The 23048-nt window shown below is 44.8% G+C and overlaps 1 protein-coding gene across 2 annotated transcripts in view; it reads left to right on the forward strand.

Moving 5' to 3' along the window:
- Positions 1-789: 789 nt before the first annotated feature.
- Positions 790-23048, forward strand: part of KLF3 (KLF transcription factor 3) — a 33399-nt gene continuing 11140 nt past the window's right edge. The window contains exons 1-3 of one of the 2 annotated variants that reach the window (XM_081303234.1): positions 790-928; positions 15913-16008; positions 21987-22473. In XM_081303234.1, the coding sequence (XP_081159360.1) occupies positions 15952-16008; positions 21987-22473 (544 nt within the window). In that variant the 5' untranslated portion in view covers positions 790-928; positions 15913-15951. Of the gene's footprint in view, positions 929-10122; positions 10262-15912; positions 16009-21986; positions 22474-23048 lie in introns of those variants that run through there. The other variant, XM_081303235.1, reaches the window with a different exon arrangement.

Here is a 23048-nt window from a genome sequence, read left to right on the forward strand (position 1 = left end):
GATTGATGGCCCCGGCCGCCCGGGTCCCCCGCCTCGGCTCGCCCGCGAGCCCGGCTGTGTGTTTTGGAAGCGGCGCAGCGGGCTGCAGCCGTGTGACGCCCGGAGCGGGCAGCGCCGCCCTTCCTTCCCCCCGGGCTCGGGCGGCGGCGCGGCGCGGCGCGGCGGCCCGGCCAGGCGGGCGGGGCGCGGGCTCCGGGGCGGGGGGCGCGGGCGGGGACTCGGCTGGGGCGCGGGGCTGGGCGCGCCAGGCCGGGCGGGGGCCGAGGGCGGAGGGCCGGGGCGGGGGCCGCGCCGCGCACGCCCAGCCCCACGGCCGCGCAGCGCCTCGCGGGACAGGTTCGGCCGGCGGGGCGGCGCCCGCTCCGGGGAATAATGAGTGTCTGTCAGGCTGTCCCCGGGTGACTGGGCGGGGCGGGGCGGAGGCGGCGCGGGAGGCGGGGGTGGCGGGGGAAGGGCGCAGGGCGGGGTGCGTGTTTGCGCGAGTGACTCGGCCGACCCCTCTGGCGGCTGCCTCCACCCAAGTGGGTGGGGACCCGCCCAGCCCGGGCGGCCGCGGCGGCTCCCTCTCCCCTCCCTGACCCTCCCACCCCGGGTCCCAGCCTCTACTTACCCCGCCAGCCCCGGGAGGCTCGCAGAGCGAGCGGCGCCGGCGTCATGTGACTGCCCAGAGTTGGTGCCAGGAGCCAGAGGGGAGCCAGGAGCGGAGCCGCGCGGAGCCGGGGCCCGAGCCGGAGCGCAACGCGAGCGCCCGCCTAGCCGAGCCGAACCGCGCCGCACGCGCGCCCGTCCCGGTCCCTGTCCCCTGCGGCCGCAGCCGCCAACGCCGCCCGGACTGGACCGCTGACATTACTACACTCGCGGGGCTCACGGCAGCCGGGATCTGGGCCTTTATTTCTCACCGGCAGCGTTCAGCACCGCGCCTCGCAAAGTAAGTCTCCTCTTCCTCACCTTTGCTCCTTGCCCCGACTCCTGCCACCCCCTTTTTGCCTTGTCTGGTTTTGTTTTATTTTCTCATGGAGGGGGGCGCAGGGAATAGATTGGGGTGCAGCGGGGGCTGCCTGTGGGCTTGGGAAAGTGCTGCTGCTCCGAGCAGCCAGGAGTGGGGGCGGAGGGAAGCGAGGGGGAGGGGGTCCCCTGGTTCTCGGCCAAAAGTGTGGGATTGGGGAGACACCGTGCAGATCTTGGGTGCAGGGAGCGAGTCCCGCAGCACCCGCGGCGGCCACGGGGAGGGCGAGGACCGGGGCTCACCTGTGTGGTCCCCCGGCCTCCGCCCGCCCGTTCGCGGTTCGCTCCAAAGCCCCAGAAACCCCAGTGCTCTCCGCGTGTGGCTGCGTTGTATGGAGAAAGGTAGCTCCGGGGCCGCGCGTTCCTGCTCCTCCCCCTCTTGTCCCCCCACCCCCAGCACACACCCGGGCTCCAGCGTCCTTCCCCTCCCCGCCCTCCGTCCGCGCCCCCCGCCCCCCTCCCCTGGACCCGGCGCGCAACCGCTCGCCCTGCAGAGCAAACTTGGAGCAGCCTCTGGCCCCTCAGGGAAGAAACTTGGGGCAGTTGGGTCTGGAGGAGCATCCCATTCTCGGTCCTGGAACCCGGGAACTGCCGGAGCGTCTGGCTCCTCCGGGCGGGGGAAAAGAGCCAACCGGGTTTGGAGTCCTCCTGGGGGCACGAAGAGAACCTGCCGCAGTGCCTGGAGCAAGGATTGCAGCGTGGCTGGAGGCGGAGAGCGCCCTAGGCGACCGCCTGCAGCGTTAGGGACTCGAGCCGAGAGGGGACCGGGGACTGATCCCTGCACTCGGATCCTTGGGACCTACCTAACATTTCAGAGGGCTGTCTTGGAGAAAGCAGATAAGACCTGGAATTGTCATATCCATTTCTTTGGCAGATAACAGAAACACTTTACTGCTTTAAGATTTACAGCAATATACGGTGATACTACATGAAGAATCTACTAAGACATTTTTTAAAATAACTGAGTTAAATGTAAAATGGGATTTACCCACATTCTTGTATTTTACAAAAATAAACATTTTGCACTGAATTTTTGTTAACTCAAAATTTATTTTCCCATTAATATCACCCAAGACACCTTAAATACATGGATTATATTTTCACAGGAGTCTGGTGTATGGGGAAAAGTATGAAGTGGTATTCTGATTTCATTTACCTTTAGTATCGAATTATTAAGCAAAATCAAGTGGGGCATAGGCAGTTGTTCATTATAGGTTTTTCATAGCAGTTTTGTGCTGCCCTTTTCTGAGTGTTTTAAGTATGAATTTGAGGAACATGTTTATAAGAGAATTCCATCTGGTTGCTGATCTGCCTCACCCTAGGGAAGTCTTGTTTTTAGAAGAAAAAAAAAATCTAGTAGCATTAACAATTCCAGAATTTTGCAAGTTAGTGGTATTGTTTAAAGAAAGAGTCCTCAAGTGATTTCCTTGGCTTGAAACATGAAGTATGCATGGTAGTTAACCTTGGGCTGTTAATAGAAACCGGGAATAAGATGTTTGATTGATTTAAACTCCCTAGAGAAACTGATTTCTCAATTTCTACAGTCAGTGAGGTTTGCTGTAGAACTATTAGGAGAAAAAAGCCTAAGGTACTATTGGTTAAGTTCAGTGAAGATATTCTATAAACAACATTTGGCCTTGCATGAGGGAGAATGCAAGTTATAAGACTTGCATTGTGAGAATAACAAAGAAAAGTAGCTGCTTAGACCACAAAACCTTGTCAGATATAAAACAGCAGCATAGCTTTGGAGAAAGCTATTGTTTTCTTCACTGCAAAGTTTCTAAATTAAAACCCAATCTTGTTGCTATGGGTACAGTGATCCCCCACCCCCCTTTTAACCTGTGGTTATGTCTGTACACCAGTCCTCAAATCGTTAACGGTGGAAACCTGAGTTAATCCATCCTGGCTAACAACAGGAAGATAAATAATGAGAATGGGACTATAAATGCACTTTGTTACCTTAAAAACCCTTAAAGGAAAACAGGTATTTTAGGGTATCTAGTAAAAATTGATACTCTAGTCTGCAGACTGCATTACAATTTTGGATTAATGGAAATGTCAGGGACAGAATCACATCTCAAAACATGAATTTCCGGAGATGTTTGAACATGTAGAACAGATGAGCATCTCTGTGCAACTATGTCTGTTAACTGCATTTGAAAAAGACAGTGAAGATTTGGGTGACTCTCAGTGGCCCACAGTCTCTGTCTTGGAATTTAGTTCTGTGACTAAAGGAGGCTTAAAACTGGCCCAATTTCAGTTATGTGGGGTAACCCAATTGTAATCTGAATTCTTAACAGCAGGGCTGTATCTTAATTTTCTTCTTGATGACATGAAACTGTAAGGTCATCATTACCCCGACGACCCCCCAAATTTGGTTAGGGCCAGGGATTAGCTATTGGGATAGAGCAGAAAGAGACAAAAGAAATCAGGAGGGAGGCTGGTGTTAATTTGGAAGGTCTCTGCAGCTTGACTATGATAAAATCACATGTGCACTTAGGATGTTTACTATATGTGGCAGCTCCTATTTGTAAATAGGGCAGGTCCTCAGTATAAAGCTGGTGTTATTATTCACACCCATAGAACAAACACCTCCACCCCCCTGTTGTTGTCTTAAAAAACTCCAGCTGCTCATGAATATAGGGTCAGGGAGGGCCGGCTAAATGTTTCTCTGTGCTTTCTCTCCAGCACAGCCAGCAGAGCTGTTTCCTGTTCTTTGTTTCAAGGCTGGGGTTTGCGTCATACATTCCAAGTGGCATATGTGTGCTCTTTCCTGTTTCAGGCTGTTTTCTGGTAGATCAGTAGCCTAGACCAGGCCGTGGTCCCTGCCCCTAAACTCAGCATCCCCTCCCAGGGAGTTATCATGTCTCTACACACTTGCGATTGCTCAAGATGCCTGTGTTATGTCATAATGAGAAGTCAGTTAACCTTTTTTACATACACCCTTCGCTCCACTGTGTTTATATGGGTGAATCAATACTTTTACCTTTTTTAATTTTTCATTGCCACACTGTGATTTGAAGAAATTTGTGTGCATATTGGCAAAGAAATCTAAAGGAGGTTGTCCTGATTTGTGTTTATAATTCTGTGAAGGTGGGCCAGGTGTTTGTTTTAAGATAGGCATTTTGCCCTGAAGCTGTCAATTTTGGATCAGGATTAACACCTTACAGTAGAGAAGACCTTGTGTTATCTGGAAGATGTGACCCACCTTTGTTAACATGAACAGTAGCCCAAGGTAGGCTTTCATGAGTGAGTGGAGAATTGAAGCAGTCCTAGCAACCTTGGCTAAGTTAAGTCATGCTTATGTTTTGAAGGAGAATATTTGGGGGGAAAAATTCAAGCAAAGCATATATTGAAAAAATTCCAGGATTATTGCTTTTTAAGGAAAGAGATTAAAATACCAGGACAATTTTTGAAGGACAAAGATTTTACTGTATTCTGGATCTGACTTCCAAGCCATTTTAAGAATAAAAGCTCAAGGGAAAGGGAAACTAGCAATAAGAAATTCATTTAATGATAGTTTGGAAATTTTTAATCTTATATTTTTGAAAACAGAAGAAGAATGCCTCTTGTTCGTTTTTCAGCGACAAATTTTTTATAATTCCAATTTTTAAAAATATTCTGTCCGTTGTAAGTCATGAATTTCTGTGTTAACTGTTTAAAACCTACCCTAACAAATTATTTTTCTCTTGGATCTTCAAAAACTTAATTTTGAAGAAATGGTTGGGAAGGAAAAAGCATATTTTTAAAACTCACTTTGGGATTTTCTTTAAAATCTAAAGGACAGATCTATAGTGTCCTCTAATGGAATCAATTCAAAGAGTTGCAAAAGCAGCAGATCAGGCCTGGTACTCTCAGATGTTGTTGATAATAGAACTTTGGCTTTAAATATCACATCCCATCATACTCTTTCATATAGAAAAGGAAAGTATAAAATATTTTGATGTTTAAGTTACTGGTATCAAGTAGTTGGCTACTGTTTACCTTCCTTGAGAAATGATGGGAGATTTAGAGTGTCCCAGTAAGATTTTTTTTTTCCCCCTTTCTCCTTTGGGAAAAACTACTTGAAATATTAGGCTGACTTGCAGAACAAGAGGCCTTTAAACCGAAATTCGGAAATATCCCAAACTGAAGCAAGGTTTTTGGTTTTGGGTTCTAAAGTTGTTAACCATCCAAGTAGACTTGGTAGGCAGAATGTTGATGTGGCTTTAGCCAGGTCATTCCTTCCTCTTTGGTATGGAGAGGGGGATAATTAATAGGAATGATTAGGGAAAATGGACTCTATCAGGAAAATCTCTGCCAGCTTTTAAAGGCTGTACGAAATAGTAGACGGAAATTATTCTAATAGCTACTATTTTAAACAAAAACTGAATACTAATTTTATCTCAGTAGTGTAAATCATCATTCCTAATTTAATTCCATTCCGTTTCTTTATCCTGCTTTTCAGTACTTGCCTTTCTTAATTTTTCCAAATCCACATTTTTGCTGTACAGTGGCAGCTTTCACAGACAGTGTTTCTTGCTCTATTTTCACACCCAGTTGTATTTAAGAAAAATAAATAAATACAAGCAACCTCATCCTTTAAGTACTAGGAATGACATTCTTCTGGAAATGGAGCTTCTTTCTGAACTGCTTCATTTGTCCTTGGTTTAGCTTTATTTTAAAAATAATAGTAATAGTAATCTTTAGAGTCTTAGAACAGTTGATACCTGGTTTGCTAATAGGTGCTATTCTAGTGGAGGTGCCTCTTATAGTGACTTGGGAAAGGATTATGATGGTCTTTAGAATTCTCATTTTCAAGCCTGGCCTGCCCCTTTCTTAGACCCAGGCCCTGCTTCTCATCTTAAGCAGTCACACTGGAGCTTGAGACAGGAAACCAGACAGCAGTCTGCCCTGATAAGGGAGGGCATTGTCTAAAGGAGGTAGCCCTGCTCCCCCAACCCCAAACTCTCCTTCCTTGAACTTTAGTAGTAATAAAAGACACAATGCTGTAGACAGTTTCTGAACCAGAACTAGAGGTGTTTTCTCCCAAGACCCCCCCACACACACACACACACACAAATGTCTGTCTACCCTTCAGTTGGCCTGTGCTGATTGTGAAATATAACAATCTTTCATGGGACATTGAAGAAATTATCTGTTTTGTGTCCCTTGACCAGAGTGTTTACAGTGAAGTTCTTTCTTTAAGCATAATAGGTTTCTGGAGATTTTTGAAACTCATTCCATTCTGTTGGTAGGCTGAATACATTATCATTTCCCCAGCTAATTAAGGAGGGCTAGAGACAGAGAACACCAAGCTGTGTGGCCCTTCAGCCAGTTCATTTGGCGGAACTTCTGGGTCTAGTTCTTCTCCTGATTTCCAGGAAAGGGGTGCCCCTTCTCCAGGAGACCTTTTATAAAGAGCTTCACGTAGTCTGGGACATACTAGTGGTGGTTGCCAGTCTCCAGAAGGTTTGAGAATCCCGCCAGGGGTGGTTGAGCTGTCTTCAGCCCCAATCCGTGGAGTTTGGCCAAATCTAAAGAGGAGCCATGGATTGGGTATTGAGGTTAGTTCATTCTACCCTGGAGAGCGACCTGTGAATCCAGTGAAGGTTTGTTCTCAGTTGGTCTACGTGTCATTCTTTTTTGCTTCTACCGTTCTTTGAGTCTAATCACTGAAATCCATTCCTTTATCTGTTCTTGCATTTTGTACACTGGTACCTTCCAAAACTTTGCACCCCAAAGTATTTTCCTTAGTAAGATCAAGTTCCTGTTCTGCTTAGTTCTCCAAACAAGGGAGTTTTTCTCTGTTTCCCAAGCGTCCAAAGTTTTCACATCTTCGAATTTTAGAAGGTGGTATTTCCCGCTGACTTTGGCCCCCCTAACCGGTTTTCCATGTGAAACACCTGCTGTGCAATCATTCCAGGGCCCTTGCCCTTCACTTCATCCTAGCATGTGAGAAGTGTAGTTTGACATCCATTCATTTATTCATCTCCCAAGTATTTATTGAGCACCTACTCATTAGTGCTAATCTCAAATTACGTGCAATCATTATTCTGAGTTATGCCACAGGATGGAGTAGGTCTGCCGTGATCTAACCTGAAAAGGCATTTTGAAATCTTAATTGCCAGTAGGAACCTCCCATGGCACTGCTCAACACAGACCAGTGTGCACACCCACATCCTCCTTGCTGTGGAGTGACCTCAGGATGAGGCGATTTCACCTAAAACTGGGTTCCACCACGCAGACTGTGAAGCAGAACAGAAAGAGCCTCAGTCTGCAGGCAGGCACACTTCTCTACTTGGCTGCAACTCCAACCAGCTCCGCAAATTTGGGCGAGTCATTTCACCTCTGTTCCTCCATTTCCTCATTTCTAAAATGGGGATGAGGACCTGACCCTTCCACCTTTGTACAGTTATTATGAGGATTTCCGTATTTACTTGGGTAAAGCTGCCAATTTTTCTCAGCAGTTTTATGGACCAATTGCAGGTGCATTGGCTAAGGAAGAATAATAGCCTAATTTGGGGCCTTCGAAATGTGTCTTTGATCTTGTGTCCAAGCATCTGAGCATGCTGTCTCAAGGAGAGAGGTGGCAGCTGGGGCCACTTGGTAGTGGCTGAAATCATGTCTATTGGCTACTGTAAGACTGTCCCCCTGCTCCCTAAGGAGCAGTCTGTTCGCAGAAATCACTGTCCCACTCTTACTGTTCATAGTCTAGTTGCCCTCTGCTTGGAGAGGTGATAGAGTGGAGTGCCACCAGTCTCAAAGTCAGATGATGACCTTGGGTTCAAATCCTGTTTCTCCAGCTTGGCAGCTGTGTGGTCTTGGGAGGTTAACTGACTTCTGTTTCGGTGTTCTTATCCAATGAGAAGGCAGTAGTACACCTCTCCTGGGCATTAAGTGACACAGTCAGTGTGAAAAAGAACAATACCTGCGATTACCTGTCTCAAAGGTGGTGCTGACCAGCAGAAGGTGGGGGGGGGGGTGTCACTTAGCTCTGTGTTTCTTGGTTAATAGAAGTGTCCTTTTTAAAAAGCCCAGTGTTTGTCCCCCGTGCACACCTTTCCCCTGGCATTGCTGCCTCCTACTTTCCATTGTCTTCTATTTTGGATTTTAAAACAGAATAGAGACCTTGACACTGACTTGTTTGGAAGACCTCACAGGGTGGGTTATAAAAGGTTCTTTGAGAATGATACCAGTAAGGACTCTGGAGGACCCTGAGAGGTGAGGTTAAGGTTAGGGACAGTGACTTTCTTAAAGGAAGTCTGGTTCACTAGGTTTCCTGTGGGGCCAGGCCCTCCCTCACCCCCATTCTTTCCTAAGGAGACTTCAAGTGCATCCAAAGGGAGGTGGTGCAGGACCCCTCCCTGCTCAGGCTGCTTCTCCTGTTAGCTCCCTGGGCCTGACCCATGAACCAACGCGGCATTCCTAAACAGATCCTGAAGGGACCAGGTCTCCTGGAGAGTGGAGAGGCAGTCTCTGAGGCAGGGCGAGGCACCTGTCTGGCCATCAGGTGTTCTCAGTCCTGCTGGTGGTACTGTACATGCCTTTGAGGAAATAAAGCAAATCTAGGTAAGAAGAGGTGGCCTGGCATCTACCGGGGAGCCCTCAGCTGGCTGCCCGGGGTGGGGAGGGCCTTGAGCTGGTCTTTGAAGAATTAGGAGGATTTAGATAAGCCGGAAGGGGAGGGGGGCATTCCTCGCCGGTTGCCCAGCATCGGGGCCAAAAATGAACAAAGACCTGGGGCAGGGAGGGGGAGGCAGGGGGGCCAGCATGAGGGGCACTTTTTGGAGCAGGGGGTGACCAGTTAGAATGGGGGTGTCAAGCACCTGTACCCACCCTGTAAGCCCTGGGGTCCCCTTGGAGGAGGGTGTGGTAAGCTTGGGAAGGATGAGATTTTAAAAAGAACTGGAAACCGGAGGTGACTAGGGGGTGGGCTGCATGGCTGGGGTAAAAAATTCTCAAGGACAGGGGTGTGAGGCCCTAGGGCCTGGCCTTGAGGGCTGGACTGGAGAGGGAAAGAAAGGGGGTGAGGGAGGCTTCACAGATGACCTGAGGTTTCCATGGTGAATGACAAAATCAGGCAAATGGAAGGGTCAGGGGCAGCCTCTTGGAGGCAGGAGCCAGGAGGAGGAAGATTTGGGTTTGGGCCCTGTTGAATAGCAGTGGTTCCAAATGCCTTTCTGTTTCTTTTTTGTTTACTTCTGGAGGGACAGGGCAGTGTTAGCTAGAGGTTTTGTATCCAAAGGTCCTGTGGTTGTCTGAGATAAACTGTAGTGGAGGATTCTCAGGGGCAGTGGGAACTGCCACCTCCCTGACGGTCTTTCTGGTTCTGTGGAAGGCTCCAGCCATCCTTGTTCAGGCCGGAATTTCCAGGAACTTGCTGCTGCCTGGAGCCAGTCGGTCCCTCCCAGCCTCCCACTCCCTCAGGGTGGGGCTGCATGGGTGGAGGCCCTGCCGGGTGGAGTGGGGTGGGTCTCCAGTGATAGGGAGGGCACCGAGCAGAGGCAGAAGAGAGGCCATGTGGCCTCACACAGCCCTTCTGGATTTGATTATATAACGCTGCACAGAGGAGGACTGTGAGGGCTTAGGCGAGGCTTGGGAGCTATGTGCACAGCAGGATTAGACATTGTGGGTATTTTTCAGTTTATCTTGGGTTGCCTGCCCTTAAAACTGAAGCACAAAATCTGCAGAGAGCATAAAGAAGGAAAACAAGTGTGTAACCCTAGTAGGGAAAATGATTCGTGTTTGCTAAAATTTCTTTGAAGAAGGGTGTGGCCTTCTAACCAGGTGCCCTTGAACTTAGGAGTGGCTCTAAAGGGGAGTATGGGTTTGGGTTTCCCCGCACTCATCCCTGCTCTGCTGAGCCCCAGCCTGGAAATGTGTAGGGATTTTGCTTGCTTGTTACCTTTGCACCTGTCCTTATTTACATGCAAAATCAATTGCTTCACTTGGTCTTTCCGAAGTACAGGGTGTGGGCAGAATCTTATCTGAAGCCATGTCCTGTTTGGACAAGTTGGACTCCCTTGGCAATTCTCCATGGGGTGGAGCAGATGGGTGGAGGCAGGAAAGTAAAATTGGGTGGCTTGTTCGCTGAGAGAGGAGAGAGGGTGGATTGTTTGCTCACTGGATCATTCTATTTCATCTGAAACAAAATAATTAACTTCTCTCCCATTTATAAAACACATTAATGCAAAATAACTAATTTATGAGGGGCAGAGATTGGGACATATTTCGTGGAATTTTTTTCCTTTCAAACCAACAATAGAAGACTGAGGTAGGTGGAAATCCTTGGGTGGTATGAAAACGGGACGCCTTTCCAGGTAGGTGCCAGCATTTCGCTGTTCTTGATGAACTTTCCAATTTATGCCTGCCCCCATGTGTCATCGGTACCCTTGTATTTTTGGCCAGCACAACTGCCATTAAATATGATTAAACCCATCAGCAGCTTCAAAGAGTTGGGTTAAAAGAGTGAAAAGAGAAAAGTTACCTGGGTAAGGAAGTTTTACCTGCAAGGACTTCACTTGCCTGCCTGGCAGTCCTTCTGGCTGAGAGAGGGAGAAAGAGGGACACACACACACACACATACACACCACACACACCCCCACCCCCCCACCCCCCGGGGTGCGCCTGCCCACAAACTCACCCACACCTATTATTTTAACCCCCTCTGGGGAGTGAAGGGTAGGAGATGGTCACAGTCTTCCTCCTGTAAATTCCAAACACTGAGGAGCGTGGAGAGGATACTTAGAGATGGTTTAATGGTTGCTTTAATGGTACTGATCTCTACACCTGGGGGAGTCAGCTAGGAAGGTTTGCTTTGAGGGAAGCAGGTTAGTGGGGAACCTTAGGTCAGACTGGATGGGGAGAAGGTAAAGCTGGAACCCTTTGAGGATCTGAGGAAAGAAATAGGACATAGTACAAGGGAATAAGGAAGGAGAATGTCAGGCAGGTCTTGCTCCGTCCCCTGAAAGGGGGGGGGGCAGCACCCCTCATACTCTGCCTTCTCCCACCCTCGTCCATCCCCAGCTTCTGAGCAGGGGGCTGTCGTTGATAAGGCTGTTTCTATAATAAAACGCTCTAGACCAGTTAGCTCCCTGCAGAGGAGCTTGTAACCACAGAACCAGCCTTCCATTAAGGACCCTGTGTTTCTGAGCCCAGAGCTCATGCCTCCTCCCTCTGGAAGCGATGTCCAGGGGGCCTTCTAGGGCTCCCTCAGCTCTGAAGCAGAGCAGTATTGCTTGTTCCATAGTCTGGAATCCACATCAGGGATTTGCCAGGTTTTTAATATATAACCACAGTTTTGCATTTTGACAGAAATCTGACCCTTTTTGACATCTGAAAAGTCAGAAGTGGAGAGAGAGTCTGAAGGGGAAATGCTTTTTCTTTGTTTGTTTGTTTCTTTCTTTCTTTTTCTTTCTTTTTTTTTTTTTTTTTTTTTAGGAAAAATTCAGTTTTATGGGCCCTTCCCAGTAAAATAACATAATTGCTCCAGTTGTAGGAAATTATTTTGGCAGTGGTGATATCCTGTATTTTTACTTGTAGGCACCTCAGTAACATAAAGGTTTTCTGTTGTTTTTTTGTTTTGGTTTGGTTTTGGCTTTTATTGCAGTTTTGTTGTTCTGGGGTTACTTGGTTTAGAATGTATTTCTGCTAAGCAAGTTGAATGTAACTGAGATGCAAATGCGTGTGATTGGAAAATAGGAAAAACAGAGCCATATTTGAGGCCTCCTCATCTGTGATACCCACAGGTTCACAGAGTTCACAGCCTGGTTCAAACCCACTGGATTTAAAGACCCTGGGGTTGGCCTGCTCAGTTGGCTGCGGCGCACTAGCCTCTAATACCTGTTTTAGTGCGCCACCTACTGTTCTACTTAAGATTGCTGCTGGTGTTGTGTGGTAGATTTTCTGTAGCATTTTTGGTTTATTCAGCATTCTTTTAAAGCATTCTGATCATATCCCCCAGAGCACTGAGCTGCCCATGGGTAACAAGGGACACCAAATAAGGGATCCTAATTCTTGCAGTAGTGAAGTTACTTCTTAGTTCTGTGGAAGGCACCTTGAAGACACTGCAGTCACTCTTCTAATTCTAGACCAGAATCCAAAAAGTCCAGACCAGTGACAAAGTGGTTAGTTCAAAATGTAGAATTTTTTTTGCAAATAAATAAGCAAATCCTGATTATGTAAATGTATTTGATTATCTTCCTAAACTTGGTTCCTTTCTATCTTAGCTTCCCATGTTTTCTTGCTCCATAGACTGTGATTATCACTGTAATATCATTTAAGTCATTTTCACAGCTACCAAACTGAGACCAAAGTGCTGTTAGCTGTATGGACAGACATTGAACTTGGTGCTGTTCATTGCAATATTTGAATTTTGCAGATTTTTTTTTATTGTCCAGTGATGCATTATTTAGCTAGGCATTTCAAAATTTCTAATTCTGTTATTCCTCCTGAGTTTATTAGATGAAATAGTTCTGTAATTAGAAATATCTCTTCATCACATTTGAATTACTTTGAGGTAGAGTTCTGGACAAATAAACATACTCTGTGGTTTTCCAATAAAAATAAACTTAGTTTTGTTAGGTCCAGTGTTTTATAGTTGACTTTTTTTTCCTCTTACAAGTCTTACGAATTTAGATAAAATATCAAAATTAAAGGACAATACTGATTTAAATATTGTCTTAAAATGATAAGATACAGCAATATTATTTCTAAAAGGATTTAGTAGTCAATGCCTTAGGCTTTAGACAAAGTCCTTGCAAGTTGAGGTATAAGGGGTAGAGTTAAAATTTTAACCCAAAGGAACTTCACAGCCCATCATCTGGATGAATTCGATGCTGCAGTTACTGGTAGACAGAGTACAAGGTAAGCTAGTATGGAGATGCCCGCCCAGTTGGGAAGCTCTTTGCTTTAGTCCAGATGTGAAATGACAAGCCCCTGTGTGAGGCCCAGTATAGGGCGGAGGCTGCTGTTAACTTTTGTACTGAACTTAATCTCAGTTTTACTGAAGGGTGGGGGGATTGACTTAAGGCTACGTATGTTATTAGAAAATATCAAATATGGCTCCAGAATTTGAAACCAACCAATCTAGTTTTGTGTGTATAGCATGTACCTGTATTTCCAAAAATTGTGCATATACTTGTGTGCATACTTGTTGGCAGAAACAATTTAGAAGGCAAAACCTTTGTTTTTTGTTTTTGTTTTGCTATGCTGGGATTTCTAAGGCACTTTATCACTGAGCTACACCCCCTACCCCAATTATTTATTTAGACAGGGTCTTGCTAATGTGCTGAGGTGGGCCTCTAACTCAGAATCCTGCCTCAGCCTCCAGAGTAGCTGGATTAATGTGTGTACCACCACACCTGACTTCTGTTTTTTGTCTTTTTGTGGATTTTTGTTTATTTGTTGGTTTGGGTTCTGGGCTTTTTTGTTGTTCGTTTTGTTTTTGTTTTGTTTTGATACTAGGGATTGAACCCAGGGTTGCTTTGCCACTGAGCTCCATCCCCAGCCCTATTTATTTATTTAGACACAGGGTGTCACTAAGTTGCTTAGGGCCTCATTAAATTGCTAAGGCTGGCCTCTAGCTTGCAACTCTCCTGCCTTACTTAACCTCCCCACTCACTGGGCCATTGTGCCCCCCTTGTGGTTTTTGTTTTATTTTTTATCTCATTTGATCATCCTAAAAGTTTGAGAAGTAGATACAGGGTGTGGTCTGTATCGTACCTGCGAAGAGTTGTCCCATGGCAGGTTGCAATCTGCTTGGATCAGGGCTCTTTTCCCTCATTCACACCTGAGGGTGTGAATGCTTTTATTTAAAAGGGTTTGCCTGGAGATCCCATCTTGATGGGCTAGATGAATCTGTAAGTGCATTCATTTTAAAAGCTGGGGTGTAGGGGGTGTTGGTGGGAGCCTGCGGCAGGGCAGCAGGTCATCTGACTTGATCCATCCATCTAAGCAAGGGATCTCACCTTGTGTTTACAATCTGATGAGGGGCATGGATAACAGTTCTTGGTACCATGACCATTCGAACATGCTATGCTGGGACTGGTTAATAATAGATCTCAAGGCACAAAAGGATTTTCATCCTTCATTATGAAGTCGTCCATTTTTCACTGGCTGTTGGTTTGTTCCTGCTGGGTTTACTCATAAGAGGGCAGTGGTACCGTGGATTTGAGCGGCCTGGTATTCAGATTCTGTGATATAGGAAAATGTCCTTTGGAAGTGAAAGTCATATGTTGTGTTATGGATGAAGTTCACATGCTGTCATGAGACTCAGAACAGGCTTCCTTCAAATAATTCAATTATACTTCCATAATTGTAGGTGAAGGTGAACTAGCATGACCCATAGATAACAAACTACAGAATTGCTGTCAAGAAGATGTGGGGTGAAGGGTTGTGATACTGAAACATAGGAAGTAACCCAGAATATGGGACTTCTGCAGCTTTTTCAGGTAGAACTCAAATCTAGAGCTTGTTCACTTTGCCCCTTAAGCCAGGGTGAGGCATGAAGATCTTGCCTCTAATCAAAGCACTGAGCAAATTTGCATAGTAAGTACCTGAAGCAGGTTTCTGAGGATCTGAGTGGTAGCTGGGCAGTGATTCTGTGGGCTGTGAAAGGCAGTTGAACGTTGTGCAGATTAGATATTTTGTCCTGTGAAGAGCAGTTGACCTGATGTAGATTAGTATTAAAAGTGGACCAGTATAGAACAAAAAAGAAAGCAGTGTGATTAAAAAGTTGAACAACCGGAGAGAAGCACAGCAGAGGATAAGGGTAGATGTTTCCTTTACATTAGGGTAATTTCCTAAGAAGTGATAAGATTATGTTTTTCATATGTAAAATGTGCTTCGAAAACAATAAGAGAGAGTAGGGCTCAAGCTGAAGGGGCATTTCTCAAAGAAATGTAAATGGTAAAGATGAATTCTACTTTAGTAATTAAATCAATGTGATTAAAAAATAATTTGTCATTTGAGCCATGTGCAATGGTGCAGGCCTTATTCCTAGCAGCTAGGGAAGCTGAAGCAGGAGGATTGCAAAGCCAGCCTCCACAACTTAGATCCTAAGCAACTTAGTGAGACCCTGTCCCAAAACAAAAAGGACTGGGGATGTGGCTCAGTGGTTAAGCACTCCTGGGTTCAATCCCTGGTACCAATAATAATAATAATACATTTGAGACCAACAGAATGTTTTGTAAAATATACATGCTTCTAACCCAACAATTCTTCTACAGAAAAAATTATCTTAAAAGCTAATAAAGAAAAAACAACTAATGAACATACAGGAAGATACAAGTATAAATAATGGTAGTGCCAGGTAAAAGGGGATGTTAAATTGATTTGTTTGTACAGTGGCATGCTGCTGAATTTGTTGTAGAATAATGCTTACTGAAAAAAAAAGCGTTTTTCACAATAAAGTTTTAACTGAAATTATAAGCACTAAATAGTATGTATTCTTTGCTCCCACTTAAAATGAAGGTTTGATAGGATAAACAAGGATGGTTGGTTTTAGGTTTTCTTTTGGCTCATCTCCCCTCTCCCATGTTTCTGTGATGAACATACAGAAGAAAAGATGTTTAACAGTCCTATGTAATGTGAACTTCTGTTGAGTCACCCAGAGAGATCTTATGCAAGTTTTGCTACTCAAAAGAGGTTGTACATATTGTTCCAGAAATATCAGGGCCTGTGTATTTGAGTTAGCGATTCTGGTCAACCCTCATCTGGTTATGACCATGGAGTATGGTTTTAATTACATAAAAGGGCATTTTTCGTAGGTAAAGGAAACAAATTTCAGTCTTTCTGAGCATAGAGAGAAAGGGGTAGACCAAGCCCGGTGGGTGGGGGGATGTATAGAGTATGAAATTTTATTTTTACTAGTTTATATCTGAAGTGACCTTGGAATTTAAATGGACATCTTGTTTTATTTTCCAGGCCAAACACCAGAGCACCCTAGAAGGTTTAACTAAAAGAATGCTCATGTTTGACCCAGTGCCTGTCAAGCAAGAGGCGATGGACCCTGTCTCGGTGGTAAGTTTTCCAGGGCTGAATACCTCTCCTTGTTTATTCCGAGTCATACCAACACGGGCGTGTCTTGTGTCAGCCCCTGAAGTTACTCACCACTTGCCAGTCATTTGGCAGGTAGAGCAGTAACAGATGAGGGGTGTGCCCCCCCCCCAGCAGCAGCTGCATCCCTTAATGAACGTGACCCCTGCTTCCTCGGTGTGTCCCCCACACCCTCCAAGACATGCTCAGCATAACTCTTAGGCCACAGGAGAATGTGGTTGTCACAGAAGTAGATTTACAAAACTCCCCAAACCTTTTCTATGTAAAACCATATCAAGAATAAAATGAGTCGCTTAAAAATCATCGACAACAGCCACAAGGGGCTGCGACCACATGAGAGATGACTGAGAAGCCAGAGAGAAGGAACTTGGCAGTGAGGACAGCATCTCATTTCATTGGGAAGAATCTGGCTGGGTGGGAATTATGTCCACTGTCATCTTCAACGTCCTCCTGCTAAGCTGGCCTCTCTCCCGAGCCAGGCCATCAGGTACTGTGAGACACCAGGGGACTAGTAACTAGTGCCCGTGTTTATGTAGGTGCGGTACTAGTGCCATGAAGAGGAGGCGTGGTGGGCAGAGGGGTGTCTGACTTCAGAGCAGGAGTGGCTTAGACTAGAGGGGATCTGTTTTAGTGAAAATTGAACAACAAGGCGATGCTCCCACTCTGTCTTGGTTTTTTTCTTCCTCGGGCTTGGAAAATATTCACAAGGGGAAAAACTTGGCCTGGGTTTGTGTATCCGAAGGTTGGTAATGACACGCTTGCAAAATTAGATCATCCTTATGCATTGGCTGAGGGAGGTTCCTGCCAAAACTGTTTATGCGCGGGGGGTCAGTTCGAGGCCCTCAGAACCCAGTTGCCATGGATATTACTAAGCCAGTGAAGTATTTACCAGTGTCTGTAATGAAAAGCTAAGTCAGAGTGTCTTGAAGGAAATGACATTTACATTCCAGCATGATAACTGGATAACCGAGTGTCTGAATGTGATAATAACCAAGCAATAATAATTTTATTAATTGAAAAAGTAAATTTACTTCTCATTTTAGTCCATGCTGCCATTTATCAACCCCTTTTCCCCCACCCGTGCAGGGTCCTCTTGGAGGAAAATTAAGGTGAAACAATTTCCCCATTAATTCTGTCTTTGAAATGTGAATAGGTTCTCAGTGCTGGAGAATATGACTAATTTGACAAATGATGCAGAACCATCACTGATGGGTTTCACTCTTGGGTGTACTTCCAGTGCTTTTAATCAAGCATGGAAATATGGCTCAAGAGCCTCATTTCAAGCTAAAATGAAGATCCACATTGCTAAATTGATATGAAATAATTAAGTGAAAGGAAATGCACTTAAGTGAAAAATGGGAAATAAAATAAATTGGAAGTAACTATTAACTTGTAATGCTATAACTTGTATTAATACATGAAGTTAAAATATATAGAAGTATATTTTTGCAGCTAATAATCTTTTTCTCCTTCATGTTCTGGATTTCAACTGATAACCTACAAAATTTAATTAGATATTTTCACCAAAAGTTAATGTCAGTCTTTACAATGAAGGTTTTTTTTCCCCTTAATTCAGAGAAGAAATTTTAGTTAACTGAAACATTAGAAGAATAAGGAGTTGTAATTATTTTTTGTTTTAAAAAGTTAAATAAAGAGCTTTGGTTTCCACTCTTAATTACATCTTCAGATTTCATCTTCTTTACCTTCATGGATGCACTGTATGAATCTAATTTATTATTCTTTTTTTTCTTTTTATTTCAGTCTTTGGCTTGAGGGTCAGAGTCTTTGACTACTCAAGTATATGTTATAAATGTTAAGGCAACATGGGACATTTATACAGTTTTTTTAAAGTCCCACTTATGAATAAAAATATTTTATGGTAACTTATTCCCCACCCCTTAAAAGAAGAGCCCAGCAGAAGCAATCTGCTGATTTGGTATTTTGCCATAGCTTAGAAAAAGTGAAAAATGTCATTTTTTCTCTTACTAAAATGTAAGTCCTCATACTATTTGCTGCTAAGCTTATGCTCTGAGGCTCTGGCTCACCCTGTTAGAATGTGTGAGAACAAGGAGTGGAGTATCCCTCCCTCCAGGTCTGCGCCAGGGATCGCTGCTGCTCACTGTCCCCAGGTTGGGAGACTCTCCAGCAGGTCCCTGAGCCTTGATTTTTTTTTTTTTTTTAATTTGTGAAATATGTACATGTAAAGAAATTGTTTGTTTGTTTTACCATTTCTAAAAAGCTTGAAAATTTAAAGGATTTGATTCAGGAAATCAGAAAGCAAATTGTTTTTTAAAAAGCCAATTTAAAAAAAAATATCCTTTAATAAATATCTTTTTATAAATATCTTGTGTTCCTATGGGAAGATTACTTTTGAAGAAGTGTGTTCCTCTTTTTTTCTTTTTGGTTTGTGAATATTGTCTTCTTTCAGACTCTTTAGAGATTGAGAGGTACTTAGAACCAGTAGTTTCCCTTGCTCCATCCTAACTAACTTTCCATGGTTTTTCTGGATTGGTAGAAAGAGAGCCTTCTGCTTTGGTTGCACAGAGGGGCAAGTCATTTCCAGATGTGTTCAGTCACCCTGCCCACTTAAACAGACTCCTTATGGAAAACTCACCAAAACCTTTCCTAATAAAATAAGAAGCTATGGAAATTCTCATTTTGGTATAAAGTGGTAGACCTTTGGGGAAATTATCCAAACCCTCTGCCTTTTTCCCCAACATATCTCTCCGCCCCTCACCCCCCCCCCCCCCCCCCCGCCAAGATTCAAAAGAATTGGTCCTCTGCTTAGCCTGGCATCGGTGAAGGCCTGCTGAGAGCGTGTTAATTTGCTCCAAGCAGTCGTCAAGTGTTTATTGAGCACCTATGCCAGGCCCTCGCTTCACATTCCAGTGAGAAGCAGCAGCCAGTGAATACATACACGCTGGAGGTGTGGATGTTTGAGTGCATGTTCCAACAGAAGGAAGGAACTTTCCTTCTTAACAGATGGTTACAACTAGACCCCTTTCCTCCCTTGATGAAGCTGGGGGTTGGGGTAGAACTTGCTTGTGTCTTGTCTTTGGGATGATCTGTTCCAGAACAGGGGGGTCGGCATTGAATGTCCGTCCATGGCCACAAACAACGAATTTTCTGCTTCATCCACCCTTGCCGCTGATTTGGATTTAGGACCAGTACAGCCACGCCTATTTGCATTGCTTTGTTAGAAGATAGGAATGGTCTGGAGCAGAAGGGAAGCAACTGTTACCAGAGTGGGCTCGCCCGGGGCACACCCAAGTGGAGCCCTGTATCAGTCCTTACTCTGTGGAGATCCAAATGGTTGCCAGCTGATTGCAGTAGCTGCGTGCTCCACCCAAATAATTAAAGTAAACATGGCTCAGAGAAGATTCTGGTAAACACTGCAGTGCAATTTGCCAGTGAACTGGTTTGGAGGACCACATTTCTTCACTCTTTTGTGAGGCAGTTGGACTGGAAATAGTTAATTAGTACTCAAGAGTTGGGTGACTGGCGACATATATATGTCTCCCTGGCACTTCGAAAGAAATACATGTCCAGTAGGGGAGGGGGCATGCATTTGAAAGCAAACTATTGGTAAAAAGTGCGTTTTTCTAAAACTGAGCTTCATGTGTGACTTCTTCTTTCTTGATGGCTTGAGAAACCTGAGAATATTAAATTTACAAATGCCCCAAGGTTCTAAATTCCTACTTGCCTTAAACCCATGCCATGGATAGAAAAATCCAGCAATGACAGCAATGAAAGTATGTCCTCATTTTGCTTCCTATTTAGCTGCCAATAAACTATTGGCCTTAAAATCTAGGTCAGAGGGAGGTCTTGAAAGAATAGGGCTGAAAGTAAGGGAGAAGCTACATTTTGGTAAATAGAATCGATGCTGCCTTCCATTTCCTGAACTTTTCTGCTAGCACCAGGACTTTTGCCCTCTGGAGAATTATAAAAAGCACGTTCAACTTTAGAACTAGGAGAAGTCTGTCTCTTCCCTGAATTTAATTAATTCCTGAACTCTTCATTATGTGTCATCTATAATAATTTCTAGTGAACCTTGTGATTCTTTTTCTTGTTGGTTAATATTTAAATTGAAACATATGTAATATTAATATTGCTGTGTATTTTGGACCTCTCACTTGCTGGTGTGCTTCTTTGTGATAGGTTCTAAAGAAATGTAGAAATCATCTTCATTCAATCCTTGACATATAACTCAAAGCTGGTGTTAAAATTTTGTGTATTTTGTATTTTCTGATTTTATATCCTTCCTGTCCTTGAGCAGTATTAGCAGTTACAATTCTTTTTGCCCCCACCCCCCCACACACACTTCAGTCAATCTTTATTCTGTCATTTAGAGCCTTGCTATTCAAAAAGTGGTCTCTGGCACTTTGGACTGCTCCCTAGTCATTCAAAATCCGCATTTTAACAAGATGCCCAAGTGAATTTGAGTGGACAGAGAAGTTTGAGAAGCCTTGTTTGGAATTTCACAGCCCATTACAGTGTACATCTCTTGTGTAAGGACAAGAAGGGACTCCTAAGACAACCTGGTGTGTCAAGTTTTATGTTAAGCTCATTACATGGTTTATCTCTTTGAATCCAATTTTAAATTTTGACCTCACAACCTCCAGGAAGTTGGATTTTTGGGTACCCACCTTCAGAGCACCTGCACTTCTGATATTTAGTCATTTTTCTTGCCTTCTTTTCTAGAATTGCTTTTCGGGTATGCAGGGTGTACCAGGGATTGGACTCGCCACTAAGCCACATCCCCAGCCCTTTTGTATTTTATTTGGAGACAAGGTCTCACTGAGTTGCTTAGCACCTCACTTTTGCTGTGGCTGGCTTTGAACTCTTTATATATCACTACTATAAGAAATAGAACCATTTTCTCTTACACATTTAAATAAACACATAACCATTTTAAAGCAATAAATGTCATTCTCCTTGAGTATCATAGGTTTCCCCAGTGGGCATGCACCCTACTGCTATTTTGGGAGATTATACAGATTATCATGATCCAGATACAGAAAGAGCAGAAGAAAACAAAACACAGAAGCATAAGGATAAAGAACTGACATCAAAACCAGATAAAGAGAAACAAAGTTAGATAATAAAGAGGTTTCACTGGCTAATCCCCTACTTCTGGGTACTCTGATGATGCTCAGTTGCTTGGAGTGGGAACCAGGCACCTGGAATTTCAGAAAGCGGAGGTGATTCTGATGTGTAGTCAGGTGGAGATGCACATAGTCTAAAGGTATGGTCCCAGTAGAGCTCTCAGTCAGTCAAAACCACTCCTGCTTCATTCCCCTGCCCAGCTCCTGGTACTGGGAGTTTAACAGGGGTGCTCTCTACCACTGAGCTACACCTCCCACCCTAAGTTGTCAAGGCTGGCCTTGAACTTGAAATCCTCCTGCCTCTGCCATTCTAGGAATGGGTTGTTCACAGCTGGAACCCATCAGAAGGTACTATTAGCATAAGGAATGTTTCATGTCCTGCTGAGTTTAAAGATACTAAAGCTAGAGAGTTTCTGCCAGTTGAAGAAGTCCCATCAGAAAAGCAGCAAGGTTAATGTGGCTTGGCTGGGTCTTGGTGTTTCCTAACACTGAGTCCTAATAATAAAGACCCACAAGCCCTGTGACACAACCTGCTTTAGAGCCTCACCTGGTATCAACCTTGACATTGGACTGGGCAATCTTAGAATAAAACTGCAGATTTCCCACATATCCCCAGGACCACACTGGTCTTATTGGTTCTGACATTTTTGCTAGAGCATCTCTCTCATGGTCTTGGGGGGGTGGGGGGAGGGCGGGCGGGGAATCAGTTATATATGTGAACTGTTAGACATGTGATTGTGCCCTGTTAGATATTGTTGTTTTACTTTGTCCTTCAAGCAAATAACATTTCTCATCTGACTGTGGTGACATGTGTTTCTTTTTTCTTCTTTCCAACAGTCCTACCCATCTAATTACATGGAGCCCATGAAGCCCAACAAGTATGGGGTCATTTACTCCACGCCGTTACCCGATAAGTTCTTTCAGACCCCAGAGGGCCTGTCACACGGAATACAGATGGAGCCAGTGGACCTCACGGTGAACAAGCGGGGTTCGCCACCCTCGGCTGGGAATTCTCCTTCTTCGCTCAAGTTCCCGTCCTCTCACAGGAGGGAGTCCCCTGGGCTGAGCATGCCTTCTTCTAGCCCCCCCATCAAAAAGTACTCACCCCCTTCCCCGGGCGTGCAGCCCTTCAGTGTGCCGCTGTCCATGCCGCCAGTGATGGCAGCTGCCCTCTCTCGGCACGGAATCCGGAGCCCGGGCATTCTGCCCGTCATCCAACCAGTCGTGGTGCAGCCCGTCCCCTTCATGTACACCAGCCACCTCCAGCAGCCGCTCATGGTCTCCTTGTCGGAAGAGATGGAAAATTCAAACAGTAGCATGCAAGGTGAGTTCTGCCGGCGCCAGAGCTGCTGACCCCTTCGTGTGCCAGGTCTTCCCTGGACAGTGGCGGTGGGGAGGGGGGTGGGGGCACAGGCAAAGCTGTTGAGTTCTGGGAAGGAAACATTCATCTGCCCGAGGCACTTCCTTGGTTTTGTTTTTTGTTTTGAAGAGTCCATATTGGAGAGTTAGGCTGTTTACTATCCTGAGATGATTGCTTTCATTATATAATTGTCAGCCTTGGGATAGAAAAAAAAACTTGATTTTGTACCTTCTTTTATTGAATACTAACATGGTTTGGGGTACAGAAGGCATTTAATAAATACTTTTTGGTCACAGTGATAAATAGTGGCTCTGAAAAGCCACCTTGTTTACCAGCTGGTCGGACACAAGACTACAGGTTGAAAGAGATGACCAGAATTTATAAGGAAGAATCTTTGCAAAGAAGTCCAGGTCCCTATGTTTGCTGCTTGCTGGCAAAACAATAGTCAGGAGAAACAATCTCTCACAAATTTATTCTTGCTCTAATCCTGCTAAAGGCAAATAAATATTCACACATTAATGCTATAGATAGGAGCTATG

This window comes from Spermophilus citellus, assembly GCF_964194105.1.
Source record: "Spermophilus citellus genome assembly, chromosome: 8".
NCBI lineage: Eukaryota > Metazoa > Chordata > Mammalia > Rodentia > Sciuridae > Spermophilus > Spermophilus citellus.